The sequence below is a fragment of the Gopherus evgoodei genome, chromosome 7 (genome assembly GCF_007399415.2).
Source record: "Gopherus evgoodei ecotype Sinaloan lineage chromosome 7, rGopEvg1_v1.p, whole genome shotgun sequence".
Lineage (NCBI taxonomy): Eukaryota > Metazoa > Chordata > Testudines > Testudinidae > Gopherus > Gopherus evgoodei.
This window is the reverse complement of record NC_044328.1, coordinates 73,665,112-73,681,617: the sequence shown is the minus strand read 5'-3', so window position 1 is coordinate 73,681,617 and position 16,506 is coordinate 73,665,112. Positions and strand designations below refer to the sequence as shown.

Here is a 16,506-nt window from a genome sequence, read left to right as displayed (position 1 = left end):
CATGGAATTGACTCACCCAGAGATGGTGGTACCCTAAATGTAGGGCAGAGCCCTCTGGGGGGAGCTGCAACCCCAATATTTCAGCCTCCCCTGCTGGGTGGGCCCAGAGAGCTGCACAGACAAGATCAGGTTGCTGCTGTTGCTTTCTGCGCCCGCCACAGGTAAAGGCCTCCTCAGGCTTCACAAAGGCTTAGTATTGATATAAGAATCAGGGGCCAAACTAAGGTGTCTGGAAATGCAGGAGCTGTCAGACTGTATCAGGCCACAGGCCCACCTCCTCCAATATCCAGTCAGTGGCCAGCACCAGATGCCTCAGAGGGAGGTGGAAGAACCCTGCAATGGGCAGAGGTGGAGTGAGATGCCCTGCTGTGTTGCCTCCTATATCAAAGACTGGACTGAACCCTGAAGTAGGAGGCTTAATCTCCCTTCCAGAGCTGGGGGTTTGCTTCATCTCCCAGAGAGCTGCCCTAGGGCTTTGGAACAAAGCTCTTTGGGTCCCTTCTGAATACAGTGAGAGCAAGGGGGTGTGCAGGGCTGGCTGCCGTGAATGACAAGCGCTGCGTATTGATCGTGTTCTGAACTCGGCCCAGCCGATGGAAGGTAATTAATGACTCCATTTGCCTCAGTACTGAGGAGAACAATTGAGTTTGAAACTGCAACAACTGGCAGTGCTGTGAAAGCCCCCTCAGGGGATTTCCAGGAAAGATACCTGACAGGCCCTGGCTGCATTGGGACCCAGCAACACATCAGAGGGGGAAAAAGAGAAGGGGAGAAGGAGGAAGAGAGAGAGCAGTGTTGCTGTAAGGGGACAGGTGTGTGTGGTTAGAACAGAGCTGAGGCAGCGGTCAGACACAGAGTCAGGGTAGGATGACCAGACAGCAAGTGTGAAAAATTGGGACAGAGGTGGAGGGAAATAGGCACGTAGATAAGACAAAGTCCCAAATATCGGGACTGTCCCTATAAAATTAGGACATCTGGTCATCCTAGGCCAGGGTAGCACTGGGACGGACAGATCGGAGGGGACCACCCCCGGTCTGACAAAGCTGGGGAAGAGGACAGCATTTCTGCCTCAGTTTTGCTTACCTAGATGTATTCCCCCCTGCACTTCTGATGAGTGCTGTGTCACCAGGCAGGTGTCCACAGGTCAGACTCATCCATTTTTGTTATGAGTGTTCTAGGCACTATACAAACACACAGTGAGAGAGTCCCTGCTCCGAAGAGAGCCTGGTGTGAGTGTTATGTTATGTTTGTATGGATGTTCTCATAGGAGACATAAGTGTTTCTGTATCACCTGTAGGGCTGTTTCTATGATACAGGGGTGTCCCTGTGTCACCTGTAACATGGAAACACATTGAACTGTAGGGCTGTTTCTGTGACATCCTGGGATGTCCTTGTGTCACCTGTCAGCATGCTTCCATGTTACCTGGACGGATGTTTTTGTGACACTGAGGGTGTTTCTGTGTCACTTGGCAGTGTGTTTTCATATTACCTGTTGGGGTATTTCTGTCACACACACAGGAGTGTTGATGTGTCTCCTCTCAGGCAGTTATGCCAGTTGTGCAATTGTTTTCGGATTCTCTTGGCAACCAGTTGGGAGCAGATGTGGTTCCCATTATGTGTGTAGGATTGGTTCTGATTGTACTTACACCATTCACACTCTGTTGTAAGAAAGCTTGTGACTGAGGTCCGTGGTCCAGCCCTCAAGCTGTTTGTGCAGGCCTTCCCAATCCAACATGGGTGCCCTGTGTCACTGAGCTCGTGGGGTCCCTGGGCCAGGCACGAATAGGGGGTTCTTTTGCCAATCCCAAAAGCATTGCCAAGTTACCTGACTGGGCACACTCTTGCCTGTCACCTGTCCAATAATCCTGTCTGCAGCCTCACTTCATCATAATGCCCTGCTCTCTCATTCCTTCCTTTCTACCAAACCTAACAGTGGTCCCTCTCCAGCTGAACCCTGTCTCCTCTCAGAATCTCCCTGCTTCCCCTGAGCCTTCTCCATGACTCTTTCGTCCTCCTCCATGAGCCCTCCCACCCCCAGAAGCTCTCTCACCCCATGAGCTCTTCTCCTTGTCCTTCCTCCTTCTAAACAGCCCCAGGGTCTTTCTCCAGCATCCTCTACTCCTTGGCTACCCCTAGAACCCCCCTTACATCTCACTCTTTACATTCCCCCCTTGCCCATCACGATACTCATTCTCCAGGGTATGTCCTCCGCTTTCCCACCCTGTTCTCTTTCCCCTGAATCCTCCCTTCACTCTGACCCAGTGTCCCCTGTCATCCTCCATCCCTTCTCCATAGTGTCCCTCTGCTCTGTTTCTCTCCTACCCATGGTGCTGTCAATCCTGGCGATTTTATAACAATTATCATGACATTTAGTGTTTTCCCTAAGGCCTCAGCTCCTGGAGTCATGTGATTAGGTGAGAATCTTAGCTCTTTTTTTCTAAAAACAGAAGTAAGTTTCTTGCCCTTATGGTTGCGGTTGAAAAGGAAACCCAACAATGTCCGATGGCAGCAGGCAAACACAAAGAATTATAGGACTCCCTTTATGGTCACATGATTTTTGAGACAGTCTCATGATCTTTTGGTGCCAAACTCATAATGGTGGAACTCTGTGAGCTGGCGACACTCCATCTGGAAACCACCAAATCTTTTACCTTCCCTGTTCATAAACCACCTGTCGGGACAGTGTAGGGAACTCAAAGCACTGACTGTAGGGGCTCTGGTTCCTTGTGGGTATAATAGCAACACTTACCTCCTGTCAGTGGCAGATCTCAAAGCACATGGCAGGTTTTTGAATGTATTTTTCCTGTGAAGCAGGGAGGTGGTATGATCCCCATTTTACAGAGGTGAACTGAGACAAAGCAAGGCTTGATAACTTACCCCAGGTCACACAGAGCAGGGAAATAAACCTCGTTCTCCCAAACCCTAGGCTACAAAACCATCCTTCTTACCCCTAGGGAGAGTTTAGGAGATGACCCTAGGCCAGACCAGCCTTTGCTCCTCCCTCCTGCACTGTGTTCCTCATCTCTCATACATTTAAAGGCTAGCGGGGGCCATTCTGATTGGCTACTCTGACCTCCTGTTTAGCCCAGGCCAGAGATCTTCATCCAGCGATTGTTGCACCAAGCCCATAACTCCTCTTTGAGCTCATGAGTTCATTCCCTGTGTCTCTTTCTCTTTATAACTTTCCTTATGTTCCTGGCATAAATCCCTTTTCCCATCTAGTCCCTCGTCCTCTCTCTTGCTTTGGCCCTTCCCTCCCTCCCTCCTTTCTCCCATTCTCATTCTTTGCCCCGTCTCTTGGGAACTGTGCAGGCCCTGTCTTATCACCAGGTCTTGCATTTACCAACAAAAATAATAAATAAATACAAAAAAAAGGTCAGTGAGCAGAATAACCCCTAAAAACAGTACTATCAGTGGGACATGATTGATCAATTGAATTCCATAGCAGCTGAAAAATGTGGGATTAAGTAGTGTATTATACGCACAATGAGTTGAGGCATGATGTTCATTTCAAGTTCATTTCGCCAGCCCTCTGCCACCAGATCAGGCAATCAATAGAGGCAGCAGATATCATATATCACCTCTCTCCGTGCTGGGGAGAGAGCACCATAATCTCTCGCAAATTTAGAGTGACAGATTTGTCAAGATCTGAAGGGCCCCTGAATAAATGAAGGAAAAGAGACTCTTGCAGCAACTTAAGAAAGCTCCTACACATACAAGCCTGGCCAGTGCCTGTGCACATACACACAGAGATGTTGAAGATACACAAGTGCAGAGCCATAACAGACACACACAAATGTACACACAAAAATTGCAAATGCACGTGCATGCAAATGCACGTCAACAGCCAAGCAGAGAAACGGAGAGGGTGAAATCTGGCCCCACATAACTCAGTGGGAGCTTTGCCACCTAGCTACACCATGGATATTCAGACACACTGGCATGCAAACACACAAATAACTGAAATAACAAGTACACGTAGAGATGCAAGCCCTCATAGGCCTCGAATCACACATTCGTACCAGTACACGCAGCACCCACAAGTAGGTAGAGAGACACACACAGTGACATATGAGGTACTGTGCACACACTCGCACAGACATGCCCACTGACTCAGACACACCCAAAGAGATACACACCCTTCTCTCCAGAGAGACAGGCTGAGGCACACACATACATCAACACACACATGCTCCTCTTTCTCAGCGTGGACCCAGATTTTCCAAAGAGCACCACACTGGCTTTCCTTGGGCTCTGAGCTGGCAGCCTGCATTTTCAAAAGAGCCTAACCGCCATTTTGGCACCTCGAGAGATGATTTTAAAGCCCACTGAAAGCCACTGAGACTTGTGCTCCTTAATGCCTGAGGTACTTTTGAACATCACCCCCTGACATAACAGCCAGTTCTCCCAAAGCTCGCTGTACCCAGCACACCTAGCTCTTCATCAGTCAAGCCCTGCACACTGAAATCCTTGCTTTGCCTGGATAAAGACTTCAGGACTTGGCCCCATGGAATAAGACCAGAGAGAGGGGGAAAGGGCTTAGTGCCAGGAAATGCTGCCCCCCTCCCGGACCAAGGAGGGAGAGTGAGAAGGGGAAGGCTGCCAGCTGGGACAGATCAATATGTAATATTTTCTATGGTCGTGCAAGTGGCACTGTACTAGGTTACTGTATATAATGTACTATTGATTATATCATATCGTATAATCACCTGTAAAGGGATACATCTTACAGCCAGGAGGGAACAGGCTGCGCTGTTCCTCTGGGCCACTGCAGTTTGGTCTCAGGTTGGGGTAGGAACTATGCTGAGGAGGCAATTCCTCCAGGGCAGGAGGGTGAGATGAGTGACAGCAGAGCTCTGGGGGACGAGGTGCCCATTGGGGCACTGTCTTTGCCACAGGCAGACCACCATGACACGCAGCAGGCGGAGGGCAAAGTGGGTACTTGATCCTGCACCATGGCCTAAGGAATGAGTTTCGCTTGGGAGCCTCACAGTTTGGGCGACTGAGACAGCCTGACATCTGGGGAGATGGCACAATCCCTGGAATGGGGGTGTAACAGAGAGGCTGCCAGAGAGGAGTTAGCGAACAGAGCTGAATGCTAATGCGGGGAGGGGAGGTGAAAGAGGGAGATCCTGACCTCGGGTGGGACAGGGCTTAGAATACGGACAGACTCCCCTTGGGCAGGAAGGGGTTAGAATGCGGATGGACTTGCATCAGGCGGGAATGGGGGTTAGAACGCAGACAGACTTATTTTGGATGGAACAGGCTCTTATAACACACACAAATCTGCCACCGATTTAATGCCACACCACAGCACTCCCTTATTTCAGGTGTTTTTGGTGTGCTGTGATTTGGCTACATGTCCCCATCCCTCAGGCCCATCGCTTTGGAATGAGCTGCATCTCTGGTGGTCCCCTAGCAATGCTAATCTCTGCACTTTGCTCCCATTTTACGCTCCTCAATGGAGATTTGGCGATTTTTAACACTGGAAATCAGTGGAACTGAAACTCATCTCCGAGCCAAGTGCCATTCTCCATGGCCTCAAGTGTGCTGGGCGGGAGTGCTGTAATGTTCCCCATGGAAGCCAGGGGTGAGGGCAGAGCACAGGGGCTCACCCTCAAGACCTCTCAGCCTTCCCTCCCCACAGGCACAGCTCCCTTGGAGTAGAGGGATGCTCCTTTCCTGGCCCCTTTGGGGCTTGCACTGCATCACTTGCTGATCTGAGCCAGCAAACACCTCTCCTCAGGGGCTGGGTGGGACTAACTCCCTGTTCTCTCTGTCTGTGTCCCACAGATGTGTCTGAGGGCTCGGTTCCCAATGGAGACTCCCAGAGCAGCGTGGACAGTTTGCGGAAGCACCTTCGTGCCGACACTTTCACCCAGCAACAGCTGGAAGCTTTAGATCGAGTCTTTGAACGTCCTTCTTACCCTGATGTCTTTCAAACATCAGAGCACATCAAATCTGAGCAGGTGGGGGCCTTGCCTGGCAACATGGGCACAAATGGGTGTGAATCAGGCATGTGGGGGACATGGCAGGGAGTGAGCTCCTTCACTCTCCCATGCACCCTCGACACCCACACCAGTTGCAGGCACACCTGTCTTGGCACTTATGTATATGTGCACATACCACTTCATGGACACATGCATGCACATGCATCCCTCTCTGCATGGACACACATGTACAGCCCTCTCCAGCTGGGCACGCAAATGAACCCCTCTGAGTATCCACATGCACACGTCGTTGTAAGGAAACATGCAACTTCAGATTGTACCAGTAACCAGGGAGCTACGAGTTTGTTACAAATCCCATGGGCTTCTCTCTCACAGCCCAGCTCCCCTCTGTGCTTCAGCAGCGCCTGCCCCACACTCCGCCTTTTGTCCCGAAAGCTGTTTGTCTTAATAAAATGAAAATCAAAAGTCCTTTTAAACCACCCCAAGCCATAAACCAACAAAGGAAGGGAAGGAGAAGCTGGCTGTAGACTCCCTTCATCCCTGAGTCTCTGGCTTTATTACAATGAATAACCTTTATTTACTTTCATTAGACTATTAAACACCGACACAGTCATTTTTCCCCCTGAAACTCTGAGCAGGGCCCATAAAGCAAATCCAAAGCCTAATTGAGTTCATTTTAATTTCTCTCCGATCACAGCGAATTACTCTGGTGATAAATCAGGGGGCAGGCTCACCCCCAGTAGAAGGCCTAATTTGCAGCTAATTACAAAACTGATTTCTACAGGAAGATCAATACGAGAAGGAATTGGAAATGAGTAGGCAATCGTGGCCGGACGGGGACAGAAGGGGGCAGGGAGGGGGCAACTTGCAGGCAAAGTATGGGAGGTAGGTGAGTTGGGGAAGTGGATTGAAAAAACAGAGTAGAAAGAGCAGAAAATCAGTTTTAATTTAATGTAATATTAATCAGAGCAACTTTTCCTGTGTTTTTGTAGTCCCTCTGGTTTCTGTGGCTCCGCGTCTGGTCTGGAGGCTGCCACAATAAAAAGGCAATTACCAGAGCCTTTCGGACAGGACACACTTTCAGATTCAGTGGCTCTCCCCCTCCCACCCTTCTGTTAGCCATGTGGTTCTCCCCCCTCCCCAATTTCATACCCTGATGCACAAAGTGACAGAGGTGGGGGATGAGGCTTCTTTGTTTCTCAAGAGCCAGGAAAGGGGGGGGGAATCTCCAAGCAAACTGAGCTCAGATACAATGGCCACCGACCTATACAGGCCCTGTCTGCAGCAGAAATGCCCCAATATCCCTGTCATTTCCACTACAACCTCCTGCCCCAACCATGGGGACATATGTGTTAGCCACGCCCTTAACTCTCCTTTGCCAGAGAGGCTGCCACATCCCTTCTTGATCCCCCTTGAGCTTCTACCCACAAACTTTCCTCCTCATCCACAGGCCTGGAAGCTTGGCCACACCAGAGGGAATGGGCCACATTCTGTGCTCGGCCACAGCAGAGTAACTCCCATTGTTGGTCCCTCTCTGTTGCTGCTGCCCAGATGAGGAAGGAGCCACTGCTCACAGCAGAAGTGAGGGTCTCGTCCACAGCTCCCTGCCCCCTGTCACCTTTTTCCTTCATCTGCTCTGTTTCCTCCTCCTCTCCCATCTGTGCAGGGTTTGGCATCGCTCCTCTTCCTCCCCCCATCTGTATGCTGTTCCCTTCCTCTCGGCGCATCAATAGCGAGCTGTCTCTCTCCTCTCTTCCCCAGGGTAATGAGTACTCCCTCCCAGCTCTGACCCCTGGTCTTGATGAAGTCAAGTCAAGTCTATCTGCCTCTGCTAACCCAGACCTGGGGACCAACGTGTCAGGACCCCAGACGTACCCTGTGGTGACCGGTAAGCTGCCTGCCCAAACGGCACTCCTAAGCCTTTCGTTTATTCCCTAGTCATCACCATTAGCTTCTGCTTTTTCTCCTGATGCAAGATGCAGCTCTGTGGTTAACATCGGAATAGAAAGAGAGAGCGAGGGAGCCTGAGGAATATAAGAGGTAAAGACAAGGTTAAAATTCACAGCACTGGCATCCAGGGGTACATACAGGTGTGCCCCGGTGTGACTCAGGGACAGGTCTGCCCAGCTATTCATTGGGATAGGATAGGCAGATAGAGAAGAGAACCTGTGTTGCTGTGTCCTAGATTTCTCCTTCATGTTTGGAACAACAGACTCATTGCTCACACCTGGACTTCTCGGGGAGAACTAGCTGTTTAGGTTTGTATTTGGCCCTAATGTTTGGAAAGGGATACTTGCAAGCCAGGACTCTCCTTTGCAAGCTAGGGCTGCTAAACTATCCTGGCTAAGCCTCTCCTCCCCTCAGCACATGTGCCTCCTACAGCATCTGTCAAAATAGCTCAGCTCCCAGCTTCCCCTCTACCTCATAGTAGGCACATTAAAATCAGGGGTTTGTGGGAAGCCAGAGGGAGGAAATGAAACCAAATGCGAGACAGCTGGGGGACCAGAGCATAAAGGAGCAACGGACAATTCTGAGCCAGCAGGCTGTTTCGTTGTTGCATCCACATGCCATGGATGTCTCAGAAGGTGCTAGTGCTGGGGGTGGCACCCTTGTGCTGGAGTTAGACTGTCTTGATCCATAGCAATGTAAGATGAGGAACGGCTAAGGGATGGCTTGATTAGTCTGTAAGTATCTGCATGGGGAACAACTACTCGATAAAAGGCTCTTCAGTTTAGCAGAGAGAGATCTAATACCATGCAATGGCTTGAAGATAAAGCTAGACAAACTCAGGCTAGCAATAAGGCATAAATGTTTGTTAGTGAGGGTAACTAATCATAGGAATGATATACCAAGAGGCATGTTGGATTTCCCATCACTGGCCATTTTAAAGTCACAATGGGGTGTTTTTCTAACAGATCTACTCTAGGTATTATTTTGGGGGCAGTTCTTTGGCCTGTGCTATACAGCAGAATCCCAATGGCCCAGGTACATAGGTCCTAACTCCGGTAGGTGAAGCATTTGAGGCTCCAAGAGAAAGGGCAGCTCCCCAGGAGACAGGAAGACTGAGAATGGTGGAAGAGGCATAGGTGTCCCATGACTGAGCGAGGAATACGGGATGTACAGGGAGATGCAATGACCTCAAGCACAATGGCACTAAGGACTGGTGGTAATGATGAAGGAAGCAAGGTGGAGCTGAGGCACATTCCTCACTAGGGAAGCAGCTGGCTGGGATCTCAGACTGGGCCCAGACACTCTTGCTGATCCTTTAGAAGAGATGCACGAGTGAGCCGTGGGACATAGCCTGTCTGTGAGGGCCAGGGCACTGCTCTCCAGCCTTGAGAGGCAGCTGAACCAGTGGGTGGATGGCTCTAGTACCCCAAATCTCCAAGGTTGCATTTGCTTAGGTGATTTGTTTGGGGAGTAGTCCCCTGAAATGGAAACTGCTCTGTGGCCAGTCAGGGAACAGTTCTGGGAGGACCATGTGCCCTCACTCATCCTCTGAAGGAGACTCCCACATTTCCTTGCAGCAGCCTTTCCTAGTAGCCCATAGGGTCAGTGTGGCTGGTGGCTGAGTTGGGTACAGCTCCTAGGCAGCTGGCGTGGCTGGCTCCAGCATCACTCAGCTTCCCCCAGAGTAGTCACTGACCACAGGGGTTTTGCATGATGCCATGTTAGGATTTGGAGACCTCTGACCGTCAGGTTGGATCCAGGAGCATGGATGAGAGTCACCCACAGATACATGGGCTATTTAGCCAGAGGCCTGCAAAAGCTTACTGGGCACTGGGGCAAGGTCAGGGGCTCATTTGAGAGAGCCAAGCGATGTGAGTCCTGAGACTTCCTGGAGGATAGGTTTTGGTTTGGCTGATATCAGAGCCTGACCTGGGGTATGTATGAGGCTGAACCAGCCCAGCTCTGCAGAGGTACTTAGACAGATGGAATTTGTGGAACAACTGTGCCTCTCCTCCTTCCTACTCAGATATATATGGCTGGAGATGCGCTTCGTCTGCAAAGCCCAGGTGTGGGGGCCAGACACACCTCTAATAGAGGGTGCTTCCCTGACAAAGAGCACAGGATCTGGGGGACCTGACCTCGCTTACCTATGGGGCAGTGCCAGAGGAATAGGGCACCCTTATCTCTCTCACAAGACACATCTCTCTGACCCGGGGGCAGGATCAGACACAGCACATCCCCTCGTCTTTCTTCTACTGGCCTGTGATGAGGGAGGGGAGCAAAGATTCATGGCTGTTAAGACCAGAAGGGACATCAGATGATCTAATCTGACCTCCTGCACAGCACAGGCCAGAGAACATCATTCAATGTGGGACTCGAGCAGAATCCCAGTAGGCCTGAGACTCTGCACACGTTTTGGATCTGACCCTCAGGAATGGGTTGGAGGAGAGGGGGCTGCAAAGGAGGCCTTGAACTGCTGCAGAAACTGAGCTCAGTGCCTCCCCCATCCATCCACCCACCCTGCACCATGGAACACTCCCAGCTCAGCTTGGGAACATCCCCGCCTGATCCATCTGGATCTGAGAGTGAGAAAAAGTTCATTTCAGGCCCAGCTTGACATTCCCAGGTGGCAACTTAGCACTAACATCTCAATCTGTATGCGACATTTCAATCAGGCACAGAGTAACAAAAGCAGAACCATTAACATTGGGAGCTGTTTGCCAGCGGTAATGACGGGGAAACTCAGAAACTGGAAATGAAAAGAGGATAAAACCCAACCCAAGAGGTGTGGGGAAGGGCGAAGAACAAGGGGTAGAGGATTATTCCTCTGCACTTAGGCTGGGATCCAATGTTTGGATTAATGGCGCCATTACCCGAAAAAGGGCTGCAGATAATGCTCATTCTTAAAATGTTTTTGCTGGCAATTAAACGGCTGCAGTTATTGATCTTCATTGATTTGATGTCCTCCCTGATTTGCATAAGCCATTAAAGATGAATGGTTCACAATGTGTTTGTCATGGGGACAGACAGAGTTTTTTGGAGAGGCTGTCAAGGTGAGGAACGGTGAATCACTTCCTGATCATCCATTGGCCAGGAGCTATGTGGGGGCAGGACCATGAGGGGTACTCTGTGGTAAAGCAGGTTCCCCTCCAGCAAAGGGACACTGTATGTGCCTACCTGAAGTTCAGGGCTTTGGATGCTGAGGGTGCTTGGAGGAGGCAGTGTGGCATAGTGGATGCAGCACTGGACAGGGACTTAGGAGAACTGGGTTCTGTTCCCGACTGTTTCTCACTTGGACTGAAATTCTGGCCCCTATGGGGTTTTGCCATTGACTTCAGTGGAGCTAGAATTTCACTCTTGGTGTGTAACATTGGGCAAGTCATGTGACCTTCCAGTGTCTCAGTTTCCCAGTGTGTTGCATGGGGATGACCATTATGACTGAGCACTAGGATGAGGGCCAAGTCTTATGAGGCTGGGAGGTGAGATAAAGGGGCTTTGGGGTCACTCATACCTTTTGTTCTGTACAGTTGTGGTTCTCTGTGACTCCCAGCAGTGCGCCATTTCAGCTTGTGGAAAGAAAGACACCTCTGAACACTGGACATGCTGCAATCTGAGACTGTAGAGTGCTGCTGCCTATTGTCCAAGTTCTGGCCAGTTTAGGAGGGGGCTGGATGGGAGGAGAGGCTCTCCAGGGGCTCCAGCTAGCTCGGGCCAGAAGGAAGGGCTCTCTCTGAAGCCTCCAGAAAGAATAACATTGGCTTTCCTTTGGCAGCGGTTGATGGTGTCTTTTCTTGTTTGTGAAATCTGATTGAGAGCCGTGTAAATTAAATATTGCAGCCCATAACCCCAGAGGAATTGCAGAGCATGGCCTGTGTTCCTCTGGTGTTCCACACAAGGGCAAGTTCACCAGTGGGCTCCATGATCCACAGGGTGCTCTAGGGAAATACTGAGAGCAAAGGGAAGTGTGTGGTGCTGAAAGTCAGGGCCACTGCTCACCGACACTGCATGATGTTACTGGAAGCAAAGAAGGCAGGGACCTCCCCACCACAAAGGGAAGAATCTGCCAAGAGCACTAGCAGCATATCACAGGGCATATTCCAAGAGCAGCTGCAGTGGTGTGGTTACAAAAGGCAGAACCTTGCTTAGCACAGCAAACACTGAAGATCAGCCTCCAAACAGTGAATCTGGAACACCTTTGATGATCTGTTTGCCCCATCACCTCCTGAAGAGAGACCACCTGATACCATTCATTCACAATGGAGTGGGTGGGCCATCCTTACGCTTCCTCTGGAACATCAGCTGGTTGTTTCCTTCCCAAGTTGATGCCAGTGGGCTAGAGAAGTGCAGTTGTGTAGTGTGCTGCTGCTGTCCCCCAGGTGCCAGAGGATGGCCCCATTTCCTTCGACTCTTTTTCTGCATGCGTCAGGGGATGGTGCAGGCTCCTTCATGCCAGCGAGCTGAGTGCTTGGAAGATGAAACTTGGGGCAAATCTCAGATCCTTGGGAATCAAACAGCTTTGTCAGAAACCAAGGCCAAGCCCGGGGGCCTCAAGTTAGGCAGTTGCAACCATATCTGAGAACCTAAGAAAGAACAAGGCCTGATTTTTAGAGGTGTTTTACACTGAAGTCAGTAGGAGCTGCAGGCGCTCAGCACCTCTGAAAGTTGGGCCCCTTACTTAACTAGGAAGTGAGGAGACTGATGTTGGGCACCCACGTGCCATTTTTTTTAGATTTCAAGGTTAGAAGGGACATTTCTGATCATTTAGTCTGACCTCTTGCATAGCACAGGCCAGAGAATGTCTCCCAATGATCCCTGCATCCAGCCCATATCTTATGGCTGAGCTAGAGCATTTATTTTAGCAAGGGTTCCCATCTTGATTTAAAGACTTCAAATGATGGAGAATCCACCATGTCCCTTGGTTATTTTGGCCCTGAATGCTCCTGCGTGTTTTGATAGTCCCCATAGACATGTGAGCAGGGAGGGTATGTAGTACTGGGAAAGCAAAGAGCAACACTAATGCGACAATATATATAGTGTGAGCTGATTTTTCAGAGGTGCTCAGGTCTTGCAGTTCCCTCTATAGGAGTGCAGCACCCCAAAAAGTCTGAGAAATAATAACTCAGGAGCAGCCAGAGTGAAATGGTACAGAAAGTTATTTACCTGCTGGTGACAATTCATAAGAATATTGTCCTCCATGGGGTTGTGCCCTATACATGGCACTGATAGCATAGTTGGAGCCTAACCCAGGTTTTGGGTCTCAATGTGTATGCATGGAGGTGTTGAGACCCTGGGTGCAAGGACAGCCTGTCTCCCTTGTTTGTAACTATCAACCCAGAAGCAACAGCTCTAAAAGCCAGTAGGCATGGAGAAGAGATGAGTGTGCACCTGGAGGGGGAATGTAAACCCCAAAAAGTTCAGCATCTTGTTCTCATCTATCATCAGTGGCTTCACAGATCCCCATTCTTGAAAACTAACAAGTAGCTATCACACAGAAGGGAACAGAGGAAGGCCACATGTTTCCAGGAGTGCTGGTAATGGGATGTGGAACTTTTTCAACAAAATAAGGAGGCTTAAAAAAGGCCTTAGTCCTATCAAAACAAAAATTTAGGGCCCTCCTTAACATCCACCATATGAAGGAAAGTCTACCCTTTGGGAATATGCACCTGAGAACAGAAGAGAATATTGAGATGGAATTCCGAAGTGGCTTTCAGTAATAGCTTGGTATCAGCATGGAGGTCCTTCAATTCTATCAAGGAGGGTTAGCCAACAGGATAGCCATCAAAAGGTGTGAGAAGGCCAATCCTGAGGAAACTAAAACCCAGTGAATACTCACATTTGGCTTGCAAGCTTATTTGAGAACATTCTGTTTCGCAGGAGGCTGTATCTGGAGATGGCCCTTTGAGGAATATTTGTCTGTAGGCAAGGGAATTTTTTTTCCCCTCAGTTCACTCCTAGAAAGGTGCAGTATCAGCTAAATGAACCTTGACTGCAGCCACCTGCAGTCCAGACCAATCTATGGTCCAAGCAAAGGGGCAAATAGGTACTTTAAAACACTTTGTGATCAACTGAAATGGAAAAGGACCTCCATTTGTCTTCTGACACAGAGGATTGATACTGCAGTGATCTGGTTAGTAGGTATGGACAGGAGCAGGATAATCTTCACATCATGGTTCTCGCCAGCACAGCCACCAAGTGCAAGGGGGCTGGCTCTTATGGAAAACCCTTCCCTCTCCCTGAGGAAGAAGGCCTGTTCTTAGAAGAACAAATAGCATCCAGAGTGTCAAGGCCTGAGAACTAACCCAGAAATGTGCAAGTGCCCTAAAGTCTCACCTTCCTCAATACCTTGTGCATCAGAGGAAAGGGAAAGAGGATTTCCTCATGGAGAAAGGATAGAATGAGTGTAATAGAGAACCAGGATCCTCTCTCTTTCTGGAGCAAAACCACATGTATTTGAACTAGTTCCTGGAGGCACGTCTATGTGCTTGTGATGATCCACATTTAAGAAAATAGAATTCACCACCTGTTGCAATGGTGACCTCCTTTGAGGGTCTATTGACTACAGCACACACCTTCAGCTGCTGTCTTTGCCACTCAAGCAAGTTGCAGTGAAACAGTTTAACAGTGAGCTCCAGTTAGAAATAGCCTCTCCAATCGCACGGTGAGATCCCAGTACTTTGGTGGACTGCGCAAAGAACTTGAGACAATACTATAGGCACGGATTAAAATGAGGCAGAACACTCCCCCTCCTATCCTTGGCTTGAGATAGAAGCAACCTCCCCTGCTCCTTGCTTGGGTTGGTGAGAATTTCCCTCTTGCTCCAATCTACTGTAACCGCTGACTCTGGACAACAACTCTGCTCAGGGATTGAGTGAGCTGACCTAATAGTTCCTCTGTAGTTAACTGCTGGGAGTTAGGAATTTGCTTCATAGATGGCAAAGGCTAGAGAAAGACAGACCTCCAAGCTTTTACAGGTCACTTGCTTGGCTGGAACTTCTCACACCAAATGCTCCCTCCTGCATACCCAGTGCCTCCACTGAATGGCTGTCACCAAGAGGCATATGACAAATACACATGGTGCTGCTGCAAGCCCTGAGAAGATCACTTGTTACTGGGAATGATTCTGCTCCTCTAGCAGAATGGAGATACTTTCTGTAAGGACGGACGGACTGCAGCATGGAAATATGTCAAATTAGGTAAAGGGCACAGAGCCAATGCAGATTAAGACAGAAAGGGAAAACTGCATTGAGGGTGAAGATCCGCAACTCTATCCTTCCAAGATACCTGTTTAGACTTTGGAGAGCTAAGATGTAGCGTAAGCTCCTTCTCTATTTGGGATCAGACAATAGCAATAGATCTCATGGCACGTCTGCAGACAAGGAGTGACTTTCCAGCACCAGGAGAGATGTTATCTCCCTATCTCATCAGAAGAGGTGGGAAAGCAAAAGGCATCACTCCGCTCAATGACTTCCAGGACCAAATGGCCCAAGGTGATGGTTGGCCAGACAGCTTAGCAATAGCAGGGAGAGGAAAGGAATCAGAAGAGCTGGTTCCAAGCTGTCAGGGGAAGGTTCATTGAGGATAATTGTGAAGGCACAGAGGAGGGAATAGACAAGGATTTTGAAGAGGAAGGACTTAGTGAATCTTAGGCTTGAATGGGCATGAAAGGCAGATGGGCGTGATAAGCTGGATGTGGCTGGAACTGCAAGAAATGATGCCACCTTTAAATTTAATGTTTGTTAGTTTGGTGCTAGAGATAATAGTGAATTGACATTCCTAGATCTATTTGGTCTCAGTGCAGGTACGACCTTGCAATTGTGCCTCAACCCTGACCACAAGGGGCCACCTCTAGGGAAGAAGATTATGTAGTCTTCATGCCCCCTCAGTCCTAGGATGTAAGAGGTTGCCAATGAGTGCCTTTTGTAATGGCAATTTCTGTGACATGGACCTACCAATCTATTTTACATCAGAGTCAGTCAACAGCCATCATTAAATGCATGCCTTCTGAGAGCTGGATAGTGTGTGGAAGGCTCTGGCCTTCTCTCATCAGTGTAGAACTGGGGAGGGATTCTCCAGGAAAATTCATTGTGCCTCAGTATCAGTAGAAGAATATCTCTACAGAGGAAAGACTGCATATGCCTAGGATGGCCCTGGAGTATACTAGAAACTGACGTCTCCTGCTCTGACAGTATTTCTGAGCGTACTTTGAAGGCACCTTCATTTAATTGGCCACATTTAAGCCCCAGTGCAGCAAAGCACTTGAACACATGCTTCACTTTAAGCATGTGAATGCAACATCCCAATGAACTAGGAGTCAGCAAATGGGGCTGCACTGAATTAATGCATTTGCCAAATTTACCAGGCACCTCATTCTTTGTCCAGGTTTTAACAGTTGTACCTGCAGATAAATGTTCCTAGAGCCATGTAGACTTGACTTCAATGGGGCTACACAGCTGATTAAAGTTAAGCATGTTCTGACAGAATGCATGCATCCAGTATACTGGAAGCTTCATGCTGTTCTGTATTTGAGGACTACAGAGCCTCGATTTTCCCAGGAGGGGAGGAGGTAGAGAGAACATGTCTGTTTACACCAAAAATGTAGATTTTG

At 49.3% G+C, this 16,506-nt stretch overlaps 1 protein-coding gene across 2 annotated transcripts in view; it reads left to right on the top strand.

Moving 5' to 3' along the window:
• PAX2 (paired box 2) overlaps window positions 1-16,506 on the top strand; it is a 97,727-nt gene that overhangs the window by 61,743 nt on the left and 19,478 nt on the right. For both annotated transcript variants that reach the window (XM_030569241.1, XM_030569242.1), the window contains exons 6-7: window positions 5,794-5,969; window positions 7,713-7,839. In XM_030569241.1, coding sequence (XP_030425101.1) covers window positions 5,794-5,969; window positions 7,713-7,839 — 303 coding nt within the window. The remainder of the gene's footprint in view (window positions 1-5,793; window positions 5,970-7,712; window positions 7,840-16,506) is intronic.